This window comes from Oncorhynchus tshawytscha, linkage group LG14 (assembly GCF_018296145.1).
Source record: "Oncorhynchus tshawytscha isolate Ot180627B linkage group LG14, Otsh_v2.0, whole genome shotgun sequence".
Classification (NCBI taxonomy): domain Eukaryota; kingdom Metazoa; phylum Chordata; class Actinopteri; order Salmoniformes; family Salmonidae; genus Oncorhynchus; species Oncorhynchus tshawytscha.
The window spans coordinates 25,997,265-26,019,302 of record NC_056442.1 but is presented as its reverse complement, the minus strand read 5'-3'; the positions used below and the strand labels follow the sequence as shown (position 1 = coordinate 26,019,302).

At 47.0% G+C, this 22,038-nt stretch overlaps 1 protein-coding gene across 3 annotated transcripts in view; it reads left to right on the top strand.

The window, feature by feature from the left end:
• numbl (NUMB like endocytic adaptor protein) overlaps positions 1 to 22,038 on the top strand; it is a 77,110-nt gene that overhangs the window by 15,273 nt on the left and 39,799 nt on the right. Inside the window, exon 1 of one of the 3 annotated variants that reach the window (XM_024444737.2) lies at positions 16,515 to 16,723. The exons of the other annotated variants lie outside the window; for them this stretch is intronic. Coding sequence (XP_024300505.1) covers positions 16,683 to 16,723 — 41 coding nt within the window. The 5' untranslated portion in view covers positions 16,515 to 16,682. Of the gene's footprint in view, positions 1 to 16,514; positions 16,724 to 22,038 lie in introns of those variants that run through there. 3 annotated transcript variants of the gene reach the window in all.

Sequence of the window (22,038 nt, the reverse complement as noted above, 5' to 3'; positions counted from 1 at the left end):
GGTGTGAAGGGAGTCTGACTATAAAACAGACCTGTAGTAAACCAGTTGGGGTGCGAAGGGAGTCTGACTATAAAACAGACCTGTAGTAAACCAGTTGGGGTTTGAAGGGAGTCTGACTATAAAACAGACCTGTAGTAAACCAGTTGGGGTGTGAAGGGAGTCTGACTATAAAACAGACCTGTAGTAAACCAGTTGGGGTGCGAAGGGAGTCTGACTATAAAACAGACCTGTAGTAAACCAGTTGGGGTTTGAAGGGAGTCTGACTATAAAACAGACCTGTAGTAAACCAGTTGGGGTTTGAAGGAGTCTGACTATAAAACAGTCCTGGAGTAAACCAGTTGGGGTGTGAAGGGAGTCTGACTATAAAACAGACCTGTAGTAAACCAGTTGGGGTGTGAAGGGAGTCTGACTATAAAACAGTCCTGGAGTAAACCAGTTGGGGTGTGAAGGGAGTCTGACTATAAAACAGACCTGGAGTAAACCAGTTGGGGTGTGAAGGGAGTCTGACTATAAAACAGTCCTGGAGTAAACCAGTTGGGGTGTGAAGGGAGTCTGACTATAAAACAGACCTGTAGTAAACCAGTTGGGGTTTGAAGGGAGTCTGACTATAAAACAGTCCTGGAGTAAACCAGTTGGGGTGTGAAGGAGTCTGACTATAAAACAGACCTGTAGTAAACCAGTTGGGGTTTGAAGGGAGTCTGACTATAAAACAGTCCTGGAGTAAACCAGTTGGGGTGTGAAGGGAGTCTGACTATAAAACAGACCTGTAGTAAACCAGTTGGGGTTTGAAGGGAGTCTGACTATAAAACAGTCCTGGAGTAAACCAGTTGGGGTGTGAAGGGAGTCTGACTATAAAACAGTCCTGGAGTAAACCAGTTGGGGTGTGAAGGGAGTCTGACTATAAAACAGTCCTGGAGTAAACCAGTTGGGGTTTGAAGGGAGTCTGACTATAAAACAGTCCTGGAGTAAACCAGTTGGGGTGCGAAGGGAGTCTGACTATAAAACAGTCCTGGAGTAAACCAGTTGGGGTGTGAAGGGAGTCTGACTATAAAACAGTCCTGGAGTAAACCAGTTGGGGTGTGAAGGGAGTCTGACTATAAAACAGTCCTGGAGTAAACCAGTTGGGGTGTGAAGGGAGTCTGCGTGAGGCTCAATGTTAAGAACCAGAGATAGATGACCACATGCAGTGGGTTTGAGGAAAACCTGCGCTCCTCAAATCTCTGTTCACCCCTCTCTCCAGCCTACAGCTGGCTGTGTTTGGTTGGGGAGGGAAGGGAGGGGGAAGGAGGGTTAATGGAGACACAGCTGGTCTGACCCCCTCCAAAACCAGCTGCTGTTACAAAAGACACCCGTCAAGCTTTTGGAGTTGGTGGCCTGGCTGCATGCGCATCTCTTTCCCTCCCCCTTTTGCCTCCTCCCCCTTCTCTCTCTCTATTGTGTCCCCCAGACCCCACCCAGCTGTTCCAGGGTTTTTACTTTCCTTCTCCCCCGAATTAACAAGCCTGACTACACACACTCACTTACGCACACTCTCGTTGTCACACACACACACACACACACACACACACACACACACACACACACACACACACACACACACACACACACACACACACACACACACACAGACACACAGACACACAGACACACACACACACACAGACACACACACACACAGACACGCCTATACAATCCCGTTGAGACAAATGTTTGATCAATCACACCAAAGGCTGTGGCTTAGTATTGGCTGTGTGCCTCGGAGGCCTCCAGGACTGGTAGAAGCCTGGGGCTGTAGTTACAATCCAGTGGCTGGCTCCGGGGCCTCGAGGGTGGGCTGCTGCGTGCTGATGCCACACCCTCCCTCTCCTCCCTTCTCCCATTGTTCCAATCTCTGACAAGTTGCACGTGTCTCTCTTTTCACGGTGACGGTGGGGGGTGGGCGGGCCTTTGTGGGGCAGCCATTGTGTCAGGGCACACTCTCATTTGATAGACGCGTGCTGACAAAAGAGAAAAGGGGGACACTTCGGTTAATTATTTGTGGCGCTACAGTGAATAGGGAGGAAGCAGCGGCCATCTGTGATTTGTGCTTCTAATCTGTGATATGCCCACGCTGTGGACCCACACTCCTCCCATGATCCCTCCCTCCCTCTCTGCCCAAAAAGCCCTGCTTTTGTCCTGGCACGCTTGTTTTGGGTGCATTCTCATTGTTGTGGTTAGCCTGTCTTCTCACAGAGTTTTGGGAGTAGAGACATGGTTCTGTAAGGGTCCTGGCCTCTGAGTTATTCCTCTCCGTCCTGCCCTGGCAATTCTGTAAGGGAGAGAAGGTTGACGTTCTCTCCTCTCTTCTCTTCCTCTCTCCTCTCACTTCCTCTCCTCTTCTCTCCTCTCCATATCGCTCTTCCTCTCTCCTCTCCTCTTCTCACCTCTTCTCCTCTGCTCTCTCTTCTCCTCTCACTCCTCTCCTGTCCTCTCTTCTCCTCGCAGCCTGAGGAGCTGAAAGTGTCTTTTGTTGATCCCGAGCCATTCTCCACTCTGACGCTTTGTTTTATAGCAACGAGACTAAACAACTGGTCTCTCTCTCTCTCACTGGATAAGTGCCTAGACTGGCACATTCTTCTCTCTGCCCTGTTACCAGTGTACATTGACATTGACACACTGCAGCCCTGGTTTGGGATTAGTTTGGGATCGATACGGTTCTTGGAGCCCATCAAGGTCATTCAGGGAACAGGGCTCGAGTCTAAAACGCCACTGGCCAAACTGCAATCAATGTTGCTTACTACAATTACCCCTTCCCTCTATTTAAGGGGTGAGTCCTCCTCTTATAGGGTCCAGGGACAGTTCTGAACTAAACAATTTGTCTGGGCTTTTTTTTAAAAGTCAGCCTGTTTTTGTGTGGCACCAGATGTTCCCTCACGAGTCTGGCCCCACTGGGCACAGACGTCAATTCAACGTCTATTCCACGTTGGTTCAATGTAATTTCATTGAACGGACTTGGAAACAACATTGATTCAACCAGTGTGTGCCCAGTGGGGCCTTTCTCCACGAACCCTCGACACTCTCTGTTAAATGTAGGATTGGCTACGTGATGTGACTGGCTGCCTGGTTTTAGGCTGCTGCTGCTGGGAACCCTGCTGTTCTCGTTGCCCGAGAAGATTCTGCAAGCTTTTCCCTCAGCTTCCAGTGAGAGTGCCCGGCTGTAGACAGACAGAGGAGGGAGACAGAGTCACGCTGCTTTAAAAGCTTATCGATCTCTCAGAGCTAGCCTCTCTCAGAGCTAACTCCCCTCTCACCAACTCCACAACAACAGACTGCCCGCCTGCCCAGGGTGATAGCATTCCTGGCTGTCTCGCATCGCATGTGTGGTTTCACTTGGGGTCAAAGGTCAGAGGCTACGAGGGACTTGGCTTGAAGGTATTTTTTGGCACGTGGGGTTGATTGTATGGGGCTCACTCTGTCTCCTTTGTGTCCCCCTCCTGTCTGGTCCCATACCCCACCTCCGCCCTTCGCCTCCAGCTGTCCCCCTCCATTAACATGACAAAGTGGCGTGGTTCTGCTCTCCATCGGGTATGCTGCTAGCTGTCATGGTGGGGTCATTTGGGCCAGCCCAGCCCTGCTGTGGGCCATCTGTGTTTGGGCCTCTACTCCTACTCTCTCCTCTCCTACTGTGAGTCACTCAGAGCAGGGCAGGGTGTGACAGACAGTCAGACCACTGGGGCCTCCTATAATACCATGAGGTAATTCACATTACACCATATCAGAGCGAGACAAAGTTAAACATGACATTGTCACTCCAACTACAGCCTTAGAGGGACGTTGTAAGAACGTTTTTAAACCGGAGCCGCATGAGGTAATGGTATGGCTCAGGCAGACACAGAAATACCCAGTCACCACTACCTCTCCATCTTTCCACATTGAAGTGGGGTGGGTGGATGGCAGAGGGGGGCGTGTGATGTCATGGGTGAAACCTGTTGAGGAAGAAAGTGGAACCTGTCGGAACTTGTCTATTGATAGCATTTTGTTTTCTTCTCACACGACGTTTGGAGTCAGTTAACTGCTTGAGGCGATGTTGTTGTGAAATGTAGGTCCTGGATGTTTCCCTACTGGATATGATGCATGGGAAATATCCTGGGGCTTGAAAGTCACACACCTCCCTCTCCTACTGCCTGCTGAAATCGAATTTCATCCGATATTTCTATACTGTTATTGATATGCACTCTTATTTCCCACCCCGTGTAGCAGTTAGTCCATCCGGTGACTAACTCGTATGCATCCCTAGTGGAAACAGCAGGGTAGCTAGCCTCACACTATGTGGCTCCAGCACAGTTCAGCCTATCATATCCCAGGATTAGATTCACACACCCTGCGCTTGACCCGTCAATGTTATTGGACCATATTTCTCTGTGCTCAGTGCTGGATGTGAATGTGGTGCCCGGGCCGGCAGTGGGAGCTTTAATTAAAAGTGAGTGGTGTTCTCTCTGAGGAGACGCTGACTTAGAAAAATTATGACTAGAACGGCCACCGGTCCACCCATCATGGGCTCATTCGACTTGAATGGGGAATACCCAATCTAGTAATTCCATTTCGATGAGGCTGATATTTGAGAGAAGGCTAAGTGGGCTCAGTGGGGGTACTGTTCTACCAGTTGATTTCTGGGCACGTTCTACCAGCTAAATGCCTTCTATGCTCACCACATGAGAGCACCAGCTGTTCTGGATGACTGTGTGATCTCGCTCTCTGTAGCCGATGTAAGACTTTTAAAGCGGTTAACATTCGCAAGGCCGCGGGGCCAGATGGAATACCAGGACGCGTACTCAGAGCATGCGCAGACCAGCTGGCAAGTGTCGCCACTGACAACCTATCCCTGACTGGTCTGTAATAGCAACTTGTTTCAAGCCAACCACCATATTCCCCATGCCCAAGAACACCAAGGTAATGAAAGGCTGGTCATGGCTCACATCAACACCATCTTCACAGAAACCCTAGACCCACTCCAATTCCCATTCCGCACCAACAGATCCACAGATGACACAATCTCAATCGTACCGCACACTGCCCTTTCCCACCTGGACAAAAGGAATATCTATGTTAGAATGCTGTTGATTGACTACAGCTCAGCATTCAACACCATAGTCCCCTCCAAGCTCATCACCAAGCCCAGGACCCTGGAACTAAACACCTTCCTCTGCAACTGGATCCTGGACTTCCTGACGGTCCGCCTCCTGGCAGTGAGGATAAGCAACAACACATCCGCCACGCTGACCCTCAACACGGGGGACCCTCAGGGGTGTGTGCTTACTCCCTTCCTGTAACCCCTGTTCACCCCCTGTTCACCCACGCACGACTCCAACACCATCATCAAGTTTGAAGACGACACGATGGTGGTAGGACTGAATATCGACAATGATGAGAGGAGGTCAGAGACCTGGCAGTGTGGTGCCAGGACAACAACCTCTCCTTCAACGTCAGCAAGACAAATGAGCTGATCGTGGACTACAGGAAACGGAGGGACGAGCTAATCAAATGGCTACTCGGACTACCTGCATTGACCATTTTTGCACTAACTCTCATTGACTGTGCACATACACAAGACTCTACCGACACACACACCTACTTACACTGACACCCCAACACACACGTTCACACACACTATGTTTCTCGGAGTCATGGCTGAACAAGGACATGGATACTATAGATCCAGCTGTTGTTTCCATGCATCGTCAAGACCGTACAGCAGTGTTGTGTATGGTTAGGTGGGAAGAGTGTGTCTCTTTGTTAACAACAGCTGGTGCACAATCTCTACTATTAAGGACATCTCGAGGTACTGCTCGCCTCAGTTAGAATAGCTCATGACAAGCTGTAGACTGTACTATTTACCAAGAGCGTTTTCATCTATATTCTTCAGACTATCTGCAATGACCCTTTTTTCACTCTTGTTGTTTACGAAACATGTGACGAATACCATTTTTCACACACAAAGACACACGCACACACACGCACACATACTGCATACGCCCGCACCCACACATAACATGCGCACACATGCATACTGATGCCACACATACACACCTACACACACACACTTTCCCACTCACCACAGACGCTGCTCAATTACCTCGTACCCCTTCACATCGACTCGGTACTGGTACTCCCTGTATATAGCCATGTTATTACCTCGTACCCCTTCACATCGACTCGGTACTGGTACTCCCTGTATATAGCCATGTTATTACCTCGTACCCCTTCACATCGACTCGGTACTGGTACTCCCTGTATATAGCCATGTTATTACCTCGTACCCCTGTACATCGACTCGGTACTGGTACTCCCTGTATATAGCCATGTTATTACCTCGTACCCCTGTACATCGACTCGGTACTGGTACTCCCTGTATATAACCATGTTATTACCTCGTACCCCTGTACATCGACTCGGTACTGGTACTCCCTGTATATAACCATGTTATTACCTTGTACCCCTGTACATCGACTCGGTACTGGTACTCCCTGTATATAGCCATGTTATTACCTCGTACCCCTGCACATCGACTCAGTACTGGTACTCCCTGTTTATAGCCATGTTATTACCTCGTACCCCTGCACATCGACTCGGTACTGGTACTCCCTGTTTATAGCCATGTTATTACCTCGTACCCCTGCACATCATCTCAGTACTGGTACTCCCTGTTTATAGCCATGTTATTACCTCGTACCCCTGCACATCATCTCAGTACTGGTACTCCCTGTTTATAGCCATGTTATTACCTCGTACCCCTGCACATCATCTCAGTACTGGTACTCCCTGTTTATAGCCATGTTATTACCTCGTACCCCTGCACATCATCTCAGTACTGGTACTCCCTGTTTATAGCCATGTTATTTTGACTCTTTATCGTTTTTCGTTATTCTCTGTATATTTATTCCTTGTGTCACTATTTTCCATCTTTCTCTCTGCATTGTTGGAAAAGGACCTGTATGTAAGCATTTCACTGTCTACACCTGTTGTTTACGAGGCAGTTGATAAATAACATGTGATTTGATGTGTGTGGGTGGGCCAAACGTAAACACACATCATCCTCTCAACTCCAGTGTAGCAAGTTCTGAAAGGTTTGGTGTGTGTGACTGTGTGTGTGACTGTGTGTGAGACTGTGTGTGTGACTGTGTGTGAGACTGTGTGTGGGTGAGGAAGGGTTTTCAGAATCCTAATACTTTTTGTCTCTCAGTCCCTGTTTCTGTCTCTCTCATTCGCTCAGCTTGGCCTTGTCTCCTTCCCCTGTCTCTACCTCGCTGTCATCTCTCTCTATTTCTCTCATCCCTCTCTGTCTCTCGCTCTGCTCTGATCCTGGTCAGGAATAGGTCTTGTTGCTGTAAACACTGGAACGTTTCCTCTTCAGCACAAGGTTGTGTTTGCATCCTGTTTTTTTCTTCTCATCTCATCTCAAGTGTAAGCAGCGCCAGCCTCATCAGAGAGGAGTAAAGTCCCAGAAGGCCCAAAGGATTAGGAGACAAATACCCGACAAATTGGGAAAGACCTCATCAGCACTAGCAGCTATTTGAAGCAGCAGCAGGTCCAGAGTGGTAGAGAGAGAGAGAGAGAGAGAGAGAGAGTGGTAGAGAGAGAGAGAGAGAGTGGTAGAGAGAGTGGTAGAGAGAGAGAGTGGTAGAGAGAGTGGTAGAGAGAGTGGTAGAGAGAGAGAGTGGTAGAGAGAGTGGTAGAGAGAGTGGTAGAGAGAGAGTGGTAGAGAGAGTAGTAGAGAGAGAGAGTGGTAGAGAGAGAGAGAGAGTGGTAGAGAGAGAGAGAGAGTGGTAGAGAGAGTGGTAGAGAGAGAGAGTGGTAGAGAGAGAGAGAGAGTGGTAGAGAGAGAGAGAGTGGTAGAGAGAGTGGTAGAGAGAGAGAGAGAGAGAGTGGTAGAGAGAGTGGTAGAGAGAGAGAGTGGTAGAGAGAGAGAGAGAGTGGTAGAGAGAGAGAGAGAGTGGTAGAGAGAGAGAGAGAGAGAGAGAGAGAGTGGTAGAGAGAGTGGTAGAGAGAGTGGTAGAGAGAGAGAGAGAGTGGTAGAGAGAGTGGTAGAGAGAGTGGTAGAGAGAGAGAGAGAGAGAGTGGTAGAGAGAGTGGTAGAGAGAGTGGTAGAGAGAGAGAGTGGTAGAGAGAGAGAGAGAGTGGTAGAGAGAGTGGTAGAGAGAGTGGTAGAGAGAGAGAGTGGTAGAGAGAGAGAGAGAGAGTGGTAGAGAGAGTGGTAGAGAGAGAGAGTGCGCGAGAGAGAGAGAGCGAGAGCCTCGTCTCTTTCCCCAACAGCCATCACTACTCACTCATCCTCTCTCTCTCTTTCTCTCTCTCTCTCACTCTCTCTCTCTCTCTGTCTCTCTCTCTCTCTCTCTCTCTCTCTCTCTCTCTCTCTCTCTCTCTCTCTCTCTCTCTCTCTCTCTCTCTGTCTCTCTCTCTCTCTCTCTCTCTCTCTCTCTCTCTCTCTCTCTCTCTCTCTCTCTCTCTCTGTCTCTCTCTCTCTCTCTATGTCTTTCTATCCTATGTTACGGCGAGAGAGAGAAAGAGTTGCCATGGGAGCCGGTTTGCCATGCAGCAAGAGTGAGGTTTGGCGTGGTTGGGGGTGGAGGATGGCGAGGGGGAGGGGAGTGTGGGGGGAGAGGATGAGGGTTGGAGAGAAGGCTGTGTTGTGTGAAGAGCAGCTAGAGGTCTGCCAGTGTGACAGACCCCGGGTGCCACAGCCATTATACTCAGGCTCCCCCCAAACAGCGCAGAACTGGGAGAAAAAGAAAACAGGAGAAGGAGTGCAGGAAGGAAGGGTGATCTAGTAGCAAGGTGTACAGTTGTGAGAGGGACTGAAAGAGGAGACATATAGGGCCGTACTCTGTCACTACGACATGCAGTCAGAGGCTTGTCTAACCCTCCAGTCCTCAGGTGCTGAAAACAGGCCTGATAGAGAACTCAACATCAACATAGGCTGAGGGCTCCCCTCCATGGCTATCCTCTGAAAACTGTACCATATGCAGAATTGCAGCCGTCTGCAATGACCTGCCTTGTGGACACAATTAGAGGTTGAGTGGCCCACATGTAATAGTCTAGTGTGTGAGTGTCTGTGTGTGGTTGTGTGTGTGTGTGTGTGTGTGTGTGTGTGTGTGTGTGTGTGTGTGTGTGTGTGTGTGTGTGTGTGTGTGTGTGTGTGCAGCGCACTGGTGTTGTAAATCAGGTCTCAGGCTCGCTGCTGCCCTTTGTTAGCCCAGCAGACATGTGACCCAATTCGGTCTGCCTGCCCCCTACCCTACCCACACACACACACACACACACACACACACACACACACACACACACACACACACACACACACACACACACACACACACACACACACACACACACACACACACACACACACACACACACACACACACACACACACACACATCTATCCTCTATCTCTCTTGGCAAATTTCAGACGAGACCCACCGTTTATTTACCAGACAGTAAGAAAGAGAGGCTGGAGCATTTCCTTTAGGTTGGTTGGTGCTGTTAAATAGTCTGCATTCTGAATGTTTTGGGAAAGAGGTACACTCATACTCACACACTTCTCTGTCCTCCATAGTTTTTAACCAGATTGGTGACAATGTGTCTTTGTAGTGGGGAACCGAACAGGCTTTTGGTTGTAAAGGGGGAAAGAGAGAGATGGAAGAGATAGGCATTGAACAGAGCCACACATCAATGCTTTTTAGATGAGTGTCTGGACTTGGCTCTGGCCAGCACTGGACCGGACAGTAGGGCTGTGTCCCGAAGCTCAGAAGATGATTGGACAGGAGGAGAGTCACGTGTTATTTGCTTCTGTGGGCTTAGCTGATTGGAGAAGAAAACAGGTATCTGATTTGTGACAATCGTTTGGGAAGTTGAGCTGTCTCTCATACAGTGTTGCTGACAGGAATTTTGGATCAAACCATTCCCAGACAATTGATACACACACTTGACACGAGCCTGGCTGAAAGCACACTTACACTGGAGCTCGTCCATGCACATAATGTTTGAATCATGGTAGCATAGCAACACAAGTCAACTGCATACAAAGTTACTCTCAAACTGGCCCAGTGTATCTTTAGTGTACTGTGTTCTTAAGCTTCGAGCAGGGTATGGAAGTACTTTGTGTGCGCACACACACTTGCTGTTGAGGTTTGGGAAATGCCTGTGGCTTGTGGTATGTTTCAGGAAATGACATCATCCAGGAACAGTTGGTGCAGGTTTCTAATTTCCATCCCAAACCAATGGAAATAGTCTGTCTGTTTGGGCTTGCCATAATGTTGGAAGATGAATACAACAAGAAAACACAGGGCTATATTGTTGTCATAGACTGTGTATAGAAGAAGAACCAACGTTTGTCTCAAATCTGGAAGAGGATGGAGGAAAAAGACGATGATGTAAGGAGGGAGAGAGGAAGAGAGAGTGAGGTGGAGGAAGGAGGAGGGGGAGAGAGGAGGAGGAGGAGACAGGAGGAGGGGGAGCAGAAAGGAGAGAGGAGGAGGGAGGGAGAGAGTTGGAGGGAGATGAGAGGAGGAGGGAGAGAGGAGGGAGTTGAGAAGAGCAGGGAGATGAGAGGAGGAGGGAGAGAGGAAGGGAGAGGAGGAGGGAGATGAGATGAGGAGGAAGAGAGAGAGGAGGAGGGAGATGAGAGGAGGAGGGAGAGAGGAGGGAGATGAGAGGAGGAGGGAGAGAGGAGGGAGATGAGAAGAGCAGGGAGATGAGAGGAGGAGGGAGAGAGGAAGGGAGAGGAGGAGGGAGATGAGATGAGGAGGAAGAGAGAGAGGAGGAGGGAGATGAGAGAAGGAGGGAGATGAGAGAAGCAGGGAGATGAGAGGAGGAGGGAGAGAGGAAGAGTGAGAGAGGAGGAACTAGATGAGAGGAGGAGGGAGAGAGTTGTGAGAGGAGGAGGGAGAGAGGAAGAGAGAGAGGAGGAGGGAGATGAGAGAAGCAGGGAGATGAGAGGAGGAGGGAGATGAGAGAAGTAGGGAGATGAGAAGAGGAGGGAGAGAGGAAGAGAGAGAGGAGGGAGATGAGTGGAGGAGGAAGAGAGGAGGGAGATGAGTGGAGGAGGGAGAGAGGAGGGAGATGAGAGGAGGAGGGTGAGAGGAGGGAGTTGAGAGAGGAGGGAGATGAGAGGAGGAGGAAGAGAGGAGGGAGTTGAGAGGAGGAGGAAGAGAGGAGGAGGGAGAGAGGAAGGGTGAGAGAGGAGGAGGGAGATCAGAGGAGGAGGGAGAGAGGAGGGAGATGAGAGGAAGAGAGAGGAGGGAGATGAGAGGAAGAGAGAGAGGAGGGAGATGAGAGAGAGGAGGAGGGAGAGGGGAAGAGTGAGAGAGGAGGAGGGAGAGAGGAGGGAGATGAGAGGAAGAGAGAGAGGAGGAGGGAGATGAGAGAGAGGAGGAGGGAGAGAGGAAGAGTGAGAGAGGAGGAGGGAGATGAGAGGAGATGAGGAATCGCTGACTGATAGAATAAGGGAAAGCGAGGAAAAGCGATGCCAATAGGAGAGGGAACAAGCCGAGTCTGTTCAATGAAAAGAACTGACACAGAGTTTGAGAATGGGGAGATGAGATGAGCACTTTCAGAAAACCTTGTACTCAGATATAAACTGATTTGAGTCTGACTTGAATTTGTACATGGCTTAGTGATTTATTGTGTTACATTTTGACACTGCGTTGCTGCCTACGGTGAGAATATGTACATTTTTGAATTTGCGGTGCAATGTTTGTGTAGCCTATATTGTGCTAGAAAAATAGGTACACAAATCCCACTGGGCACACCACTTCATTTCAAAGTGGAAATGTGGGTAATATTTGGTTGATCAATGAGATTTCAACCTTTATTCACCCACTCAAAAGACAGCCAGAAGTTTGTTGTATACTCAATGTGTTTTCACTGTGCTTTCAACCATCTGAAAGCACAACCAAGTACAAATGGGAATACAATGTCAGATATATTGTATTTATACAACAGATTCATGTGTTATCACTGTGCGTCATCTAATAGCAAAACCAAATGACCTGGATTGCAGTTGAGATTACATTGAAAATTCTTAATGCTGTCCGAGATTCTGCGCAGATTATTCTAGAAATATGGTGAAGATCTCCACAGACCTGCGACCTTTGCGTGATATCTTGAACATGCACACATTCTATGATTACATAAGAAGGCATTTATAGTTACATAACCTCAAAATGTGGCCATGGATGTGTTACTAATTTTAAGGTTGAATAAATACTGTTAAATGAGTTTGTAATGATAGATAGGCTACTGAAAGTATTGTAAAAGTGATATCGATTGTGCAACAAAATGTCAACATTTGACGGAGATGTATTTTTTGTGTCTGACTTAGTCTGGCTTTAATTCCAGTCTGTTTACAAATTAATAATTGATATGTTGGATTCACGTCTCCATCTCAACCAAAAATACAAGTTAAAGAAAAGGACTAAATCAAATCACACTTTATTTAAAGTGCATTTAAAGTGTGATTTAGCCCTATTCTATAACTTAGATTTTTGGTTGAGATGGGGACATGGATCCAACATATTAGTTAACAATGTGAAGATTACATTTGAAATCAAGCAAAGCTTGAAACTGTAGGCCTTTAAGTATTGTATGTATTTAGTTGAAGCCTGGGTTAAATTGAAGCAACAGCTGTTGATGACTTAGCAAATCCTATATAGGCTTAAATATGGATGATATATGACATAGAAAGTATGGTTACATTTCATTTTCTCTGTTAAACCTACCCTTTGGAATCACTTCGATAACAACAGGGAATCTAGTTATTAAGAAATCTCTCAATAATCATTCTCACGATAGCACGTTGGTAATAGTCAATGACAAAAGTTAAGCAGGGTTGCTGCCTATCCTATTGTTTAATTTTTCTGATAGTGGATATAACGTTGAAGATCTGATGTTGTTTCAAAGGTACAAATACAATATATTTTATAAAAAGTTTGTCTATGTTGAAAATTGGTTACCATGATGACATAATCCCGTGGTTGAAATTTCACCCTCAAAACAACAGTTGAAAGTTTTTTTCAAATCCAATGCATTTCCCACGTAGATTCCATGTCACAATCTGTTGACAAATTACCTTAAAACAACGTTGATTCAACCAGTTTGTGCCCAGTGGGACGTGTATTGTGGATTTGCATGGCAGTGCATGTGAGTCTGTCATATTTTTTCACAAATGATTTAGTATCGAGCGTTTGTACAGCACAGGAGGTTGGTGGCACCTTAATTGGGGGGGGGGACGACATGCTCCTAGTAATGGATGGGGCGGACCAGGTGGAATGGAGTCAAATACATCCAACACATAGTTTCCATGGTTTCCATGTGTTTGATGCCATTCCATTCGCTCCGTTCCAGACGGTATTATGAGCCGTCCTCCCCTCAGCAGCCTCCTGTGATGTACAGGTAGGCTATTTGATCATAATTGTTTTGGCTGTTCGTGAGTGCGTATGTGTGTGCTTGTGCGTGTCTGTTGGTTCATGGACATGAAAGACTGTGTCTACCACCGCAGGTCCTGTGCTTACTCTAGCATAGTAAAACATCAGTAAAACATTAGGGTTTACACATTGTGCCACCACACATAAACACACAGCATTGAGGCCACTCAATAGTGGAACATCAGAGTACACACACAGCTTTGTTTTCGTGAATTTTGGGGATTTTTTGGGGAGTAAAAATGTATGCTGCATTCGGAAAGTATTCAGACCCCTTGACTTTTTCCACATTTTGTAAAGTCAGACTTATTCTAAAATGGATTAAATTGTTTTTTTTCCCTCGCCAATCTACCACAATACCCCATAATGACAATGTTTGCAAATGTTAAAAAAATTCTAATAATGAAATATGATATTTACATAAGTATTCAGACCCTTTACTCAGTACTTTGTTGAAGCACCTTTGGCAGCGATTACAGCCGAGTCTTCTTGGGTATGACGCTACAAGCTTGGTACACCTGTATTTGTGGAGTTTCTCCCATTCTTTTCTGCAGATCCTCTCAAGCTTTGTCAGGTTGGACGGGGAGCGTCAATGCACAGATATTTCCATTCAAAATCCTATTTTCCCTAACCCCTAACCCTAAACCTTAACCCTAATCTTAACTTTAACCCCACCCAAACCCTAAACCTAACCCTTCAAATTTGTTTTCCTACCTTGTCAGGACATTCTGGTGACTTGTCAGGACATTGTGGTTTTGATCATGTAGGAAAATATGTACACACACACCAAGCCAGCTCTACTGGTGGGCCCTCATTTGGGTCACGAAAAATTGGGACAGGTTCAATTAACAACACAGAGCAATCAATGCTCACAATGCCTAGGGCTCACGGTCCAGCACTCCACACCACACCACACCGCCCCACACCACACCACGCCACCCAACGCCACACCACATCGTACCACACCACACCACACTACACCATACCAGGCTGCATGGCTATTTCTGTTGGGGTAAAACCTCGACTTCAGGGATAGACAACTAAATTAAGCCGCGGGACAATTTTTGTCAGAGGGGATGGTCGGAGGCCCGGAACATAATTATAATAATTTTTACACCTCAAATTGACCACAACTAAGCCCAGAAAGAGATTGTATTTGAAAATAACAATAATTATATAACTTGATTATATTGAGACACAATCACATATGTCTCTTTCTTTAATCGTGGGAATACTTGGGGAAAGATTTCCTAAATTACACACATTTTTATATGAATTCCTGGTGATTTTACAATCTTTTTTTACCCAAAACTAAAATCCCACAAAATATATATACTGTATTTTTTTGTTTAAAAAAGACTTTGGGGGGGGGCAATAAAAATCACTCACTGGCCGGTTTTGGCTTGCACGCCGCCAGTTTGCCATCCCCTGCTCTACTCCAGGATTCCATGGGGAAAAAGAACAACAACACAGTTGGAAAACCATCAAGATCCTGTATTCTAATTCCCAATTCTATGGGAAAAACATACCACATTTTTAAATGGAATCCACAAGGGAAGATTACTCATAGTTTGTTTTCAGACTGTTTTGCCGGTTTTCCATATATATTTTTTTACATTTATTTAACTAGGCAAGTCAGTCAAGAACAAATTCTTATTTTATAATGACGGCCTACCCCGGCCAAACCCTCCCCTTACCCAGACGATGCCGGGCCAATTGTGTGCACCCTATGGGACTCCCGATCACCGCCGGTTGTCATACAGCCCGAGATCGAACCAGGGTCTGTAGGGATGACTCTAGCACTGAGATGCAGTGCCTTATATCGCTGCACCACTCGGGAGCTAATGTTGCCATTTTTGGTTGAATTTCTACAATTAATTTAGGTGTGCACTCTAGTTAGCTCCATAGAAAAAGAATGACTAGATTCTAATTGTATGGTTAGCCCCAGTGCAATCAACAGCAAGAACAGGGCTCTGGTGAGTGGTGAATAGCCAAGCTAGTGTTACCACGGGAATGATTAGGGTTTGATGTGAGGTTAAAACAATGGTTGATTGAATTCTTTGGAAGCCATTTTTGTCACGTAAGGAGGAATCTGAGCAGTATGTGTTCCCATCCAGCCTGTGAGGTCATTGTATTCGATAACTATACCATTAATAGGCTTATGGGAGAGCTCAGCCCACAGCTGTACGCTTTGCCCACAGTGAATTATCAAGCTAATCTATCTGTATGACACAACACAGATGGACACACTTCCTTTCTGGCTGTCTCCCATTTTATGTAGCTATCTGCCTCTATCTCTCTCTCCTGTCTCTTAGTAATTCTGTCATCTCTATCTCTCTTTCTTTGTCCTCCTCTCACGCACTGTCTATTTTTATAGGTCTAGCTATCTCTCCTTCCCTCGTTCTCTCCCTTCACCTCTCTCTTCTCCAGCTGTAGCTATACCAACAACAGAAGGAGAGTGGGAGGGGGAGTGACAGAGAGAGAAAGGTGTTGGTTGCTTGTCTCTGGGTGTCTTTGTGTTTGGAGCAGTCAAGTGCTTAGTGAATGAGTGGCTCCCAGGCTGAGGCTGCCTGGTCTGAAAAACCCTCCCCTCCCGATCCATCCCAAGCCCCTGCCTGCAGCCTCCAGCCTCACTGGCCATCACAGATGGATGGGTGAAACTGTGTCAGCGCCCACCGTAGCTAGCCTAATCACCCCCCCCTCTCCTCTCTCATCCTATCTCATTCTCTACATCTCTCTGTGTCTCTCTGTCTGCCCTCTTCATCCTCCCAATCCCTGCTCCCCTCTTGGACAGGTTTTGGAGATGGCTGATACCAAACCGTCCCTCTCACTGGCAATTCAGACAGGAAAGTGTGTGTATGTGTGTGTGTGTGTTAGAGAAACACATACACATTACACACACACGGTGACAGGGGGCTGTGTGCATGTGTGAATGTGTCGGTCACCTTTTCTCCAAGTTAATCCCATAAGAAGAGGTGTGGTTCTCTCTCTCTTCTCTCCCTCTCTCTCTCTCTCTCTGTCTCTCTCTCGCTCTCCGATCCCCGAGCAGATTTTCATCACATGTTCTGTTAGTTTAGATCTCCTCTGCTGCTGCCGCTGCGAGTATCAGGGCGTTCTCTTTTTCTCATTTTTGAACACCCATCATCGTCATCATCATTGTCATTGTCTCTCCACTTCTTCTACTACTCTCTGCTCTGCCTCTTCTTCTGCTTTCACTGGTCTGAGATGAGTTTGAGCGCTGAGATGGGGGAGGCCATCGAGCTAAGGTGAGTGTTTGTGGCTGGGGGGGAGTTGGGGAGGGAGGGGTGTGTGGTAACATTAGGATACAGTAAGTAGATAGGCTGATGTGTTACAGTATGGTAGTAATTGTCCATCTGTTCTCCTCTCTACGCTGACCCTATCTACCATAGCTGTGAACACAGGTCAATAGCCTAGCGCTAGCTTGTCTGTGGTTAGCGATAGCATTAGCCTCGGTTATTATTGGCCACAGCCATTTCAGCAGCTGTCAAAACTGACGGGGCGTCTACTAGCTTATTCCAAGAGCTTATAGTCTTAGCAGCTGTATTAGCCCCCGTGCCCATATGGAGCAGATTAAACTCTCAGTTGATATGCCAAAAGACCCAACATTTGTTTATGTGCCGAGTGTGCGGCATTAAATGTTTAGGGATGTTTTCATAGCAGAAAAGGATGACTCTTAGTCATCTTACCACTACCACAGAAGAACAACAAGGTCCGCCAGCAAAAGCCATGTAGCCAAGCCAAGCAGCCACAGGAAGAAAGCGGGACTGTTTTTGTCTGTTTGAGTGATTGGCAAATGCAAATACTTCTCTTATGTTGAGACGAGAGAGAAAAGAGAGGCATTCTTCACACGTTGTTTCCTGTGTGTGTGTGTGTGTGTGTGTGTGTGTGTTTGAGGAGGGTGAAATGTGAGTGCTGTCTGCACACTTGCTCTTGTCTGAATGACTCTTTAGGATTAGGCAGTCCGTGGCGGATGTCTAGCCTGGGTCTAGCCTGGGTCTAGTCTGGGCAGATAAGGCATGGTAAGAGGAGAGCGAGGATAGCATGCCGATAGGTCTGAGTGGTCTTCACATGCCTGCCACAGTTTTACATTAGCCCTGGGAGTGACCCCCCCACACTCTGGACCAGCTGGACCGCCCATGGCGGCCATATCCACTCTCAATCTCTCTCTGCCCGCCGCCAAGGGCACAGGGGGATTTAGGCGTTTTTGTTGTTAATCTCCATGTCTTTCATCGGGTCTTGGAGCAAACACACACAGACAAGCTTGTGTATCTCATCTTCACTCAGAGGCCCTTGGCTGAGGGCTTAGCCTGTGTTTGTGAAGAAAGGGAGGGACAGAGGAAAGAGGAGTGTAACTAAGCTATGAGGGCACAGCTGTGTGTTGGGGAGGGACATTGGGAAGATGGAGGGACATTAAACAGTCTTGGGGTAGGATTTACCCCACCCACACAGAAAAGTCAAAATATTCAGATTTTGTAGCAGGTCTGTGAGATGAGAAAAGTTGACATGGCACATAGGTTCTACTTGCACCATATGGCTCGGTGCCCCTGGCATAGAACGTCTTACCTTCACATTGCAAACAGATACCATACCGTATTACCGTTACCCTTTAGCTTGTTATTCCCAAGCATTAAAGCTCCCTAACAGGTCTCACTGTGGATGCGTCCCAAATCAGCACCCTATTCCCTATGTAGTGCACTACTTGGGCCCTGGTCAAAAGTAGTGCACTACAGAGGGAATAGGCTGCCGTTTGAGACGCAACCACGTGTCTCTCTGTCTCTGTGTGATCTTATCCACCAGGCAGAGACAATACTGGATCATTGTTGGTCTCAAGTTGCTCCTGTCCTGTTTGATATGAATGTCCTGGCTGAGTCATCGTTTTGACTTGGCAGAGATGCAGGGAAGTGTTTGGCGAAGCAGATTGATTTGTGGCCAGAAAATGAAATGACACTGCTTAGACTCTGCTGTTGTATCTTTGCTGTATATACATTATGCTAAATGCTTTTGATAAATTGACACTAAATAGTAATGACCGTAATGGGAAGTCAATTTGCTGTCTTCTAGTTAGCAGTATGTATGCTTGGTAGTAATGGTCTGGGTGAGTGTATGTTTGACAACTGGAAAGTCACTATGGAAATTCCAACTCGGCCTTGGCAGTTGGCACACTCACTCGACCCCTTCTTCTTCTTCTTCTTCGATGATGTGTATATATAATGGAAACAGAGAGCAGAACATCCCACGCTCGCACGCACGCACGCACACACACACACACACACACACACACACACACACACACACACGCGCACACACACACACACACACACACACACACACACACACACACACACACACACACGCACACACGCACACACACACACACACACACACACACACACACACACACACACACACACACACACACACACACACTGAAGCGACCCCATCCACATACACACGCAGAAGGTTATTCTGACCTGTAGCCTTACAGAATAGCAAGACGTAGTTTACTGTGCCGTACATTTCAATAGAATCAGGAAGAGCTCTTGAGCTGTTAAATTTGTACTAATCTTCTGGAGAGAAAAATGCTGCCTTTGCACAAACAAGACAAATACTGATAAGGCATATTTGATGCCTTTCAGCGTTATGACTTATGCATTTAATATTTGTTTGTTTTTTTGCGCCCTCCGTCACACTAGCTGTTTGCGCTTGAAATGTGTCTCCGCGGCCATAAATAATCAATAACGTGACAACATAAAACGTATTCCCATGACTGTGTTGTCAGGCGTGTTCAGTACTAATATGGTGTTCTATTAGTGGGTTTGTGGAACTACTTCCAGAGAGTCCCACCGCCTCACCTGTTGTCGTGGTGATGCACCTTATGCATGTACTTGTGCATGTACTTGTGCATGGCTGTGCATGGCGGTGCATGGCTGTGCATGGCCGTGCTTCTACACCTGCATTGCTTGCTGTTTGGGGTTTTAGGCTGGGTTTCTGTACAGCACTTTGAGATATCAGCTGATGTATTTACATTTATATGCTGAGGAATCCCAGACACCAGCAGAGCAGAGCAGAGTAGTGTGAGTGACAGGCAGTCAGAGACCAGGGCAGGGCATCACTCATTATACTAACTAACTAACTCACTGACCAGCCTGTGGCTCAGTCTAATTGAGTTTGGGCATTGGACCTTCTAAGCAGTGGTCTTCCCAGAAGCCCCTCGGCCTGTGTCTTCTTCTTCCTTATTGCATTAGATCCACAGGAAGGGCTGACTGAGTGTCTGTGTCGCAGCCTGTTTAAAGCAAATTATGTCTGTTGCCATGCCGAGGTACAGTACATCAACTACTTGACCACCCGAACTGATGCCCTGTGTGTTCTAACTCCCACACCCATCCGGGTCAAGGCTGTTTGGAAGTGTGGGTGAGAGGGGGGATATGTGTGAGTATGAGTGTGTGTATTAATGTTTGTGCTGCGTGCGATGTGTGTGTGTTTGTTGTTCCCTGTGGTTGTGTTGTGTCAGAGGTTATACAGTGAATTCAGAAAGTATTCAGACCCCTTGACTTTTTCCACATTTTGTTACGTTACAGCCTTACTCTAAAATTGATAAAATCGTTTTCCCCCCCTTATCAATCTACATGTAATACCCCATAATGACAAAGTAAAAATGGGTTTTCAGACCCTTTACTCAGCACTTTGTTGAAGCACTTTTGACAGCGATTACAGCTTTGAGTCTTCTTGGGTATGACGCTACAAGCTTGGCACACCTGTGTTTGGGGAGTCTCTCCCATTCTTATCTGCAGACCCTCTATAGCTCTGTCAGGTTGGATGGGGAGCGTCTCTGCACAGCTATTTTCAGGTCTCTCCAGAGATGTTCTATCGGGTTCAAGTCCGGGCTCTGGCTGGGCCACTCAAGGACATTCAGAGACTTGTCCCGAAGCCACGCCTGCATTGTCTTGGCTGTGTGCTTAGGGTTGTTGTCCTGTTGGAAGGTGAACCTTCACCCCAGTCTGAGGTCCTGAGCGCTCTGGAGCAGGTTTTCGTCAAGGATCTCTCTGTACTTTGCTCCGTTCATCTTTCCCTCGATCCTGACTAGTCTCCGAGTCCCTGCCGCTGAAAAGCATCCCCACAGCATGATGCTGCCACCACCATGCCTCACCGCAGGGATGGTGCCAGGTTTCCCCCAGATGTGACGCTTGGCATTCAGGCCAAAGAGTTCAATTTTGGTTTCATCAGACCAGAGAGAATCTTGTTTCTCATGGTCTGAGAGTCCTTTTGGTGCTTTTTGGCAAATTCCAAGCGGGCTGTCATGTGCCTTTTACTGAGAGGTGGCTTCTGTCTGGCCACTCTACCATAAAGGCCTGATTGGTGGAGTGCTGCAGAGATGGTTGTCCTTCTGGAAGATTCTCCCATCTACACAGAGGAACTCTGTCAGAGTGACCATCAGGTTCTTTGTCACCTCCCTGACCAAGGCCCTTCTACCCCCGATTGCTCAGTTTGGCCGGGCAGCCAACTCTAGGTAGAGTCTTGGTGGTTCCAAACTTCTTCCATTTAAGAATGATGGAGGCCATTGTGTTCTTTCAGACCTTCATGCTGCAGAAATGTTTTGGTACCCTTACCCAGATCAATGCCTCAGCACAATCCTTCCTCAGAGCACTACAGACAATTCCTTTGACCTAATGGCTTGGTTTTTGCTCTAACATGCATTGTCAACTGTGTGCCTTTCCAAATCATGTCCAATCAATTGAATTTACCACAGGTGGACTCCGAAAAAGTTGTAGAAACATCTCAAGGATGATCAATGGAAACAGGATGCACCTGAGCTCAATTTTGAGTCTCATAGCAAAGGGTCTGAATACTTATGTAAATAAAGTATTTTATTTTTTATTTTTTATACATTTGGCAAAATTTATGAAAACCTGTTATTACTTTGTCATTATGGGGTACTGTGTGTAGATTTATAAAGAATAAATATAATTTAAATCCATTTTAGAATAAGGCTGTAACGTAACAAAATGTGGAAAAAGGGAATGGGTCTGAATACTTTCCAAATGCACTGTATTTCAGTATAACCTCCCTCACATCAGAGTCCACAGTCCTGCTTGTCGCCCACACTGCCATCACAGCCTACGCAAGGCATGCATGGTTCATATTACCGTGTTGGAGGGTGATTGAATTACGGCATGGCCTAACTGACATGAATGTAGATGTGGAATGAGAGAGAGTGTCTGCTGGAAGAACTATGAGAGGGGATGGAGAGAGAGACAGGGACAGAGAGGGAGGTGCTATAGTTTAAGTGTGAAGGTGAAATGATGTTTGGTGGGGATTGAGGGGAATATTATTATTTCTTCTTTAACCCTTATTTTACCAGGTGAATTGACTGAGAACACATTCTCATTTACTGCAACGACCTGGGGAATAGTTACAGGGGAGGGGGTGGGGGTAAACTGGGGATGATTAGGTGACTGTGATGGATTAGGAATTTAGCCAGGACACCAGGGTTAACACCCCTACTCTTTTGATAAGTGCCATGGGATCTTTAGTGACGACAGAGTCAGGACACCTTTTTAAT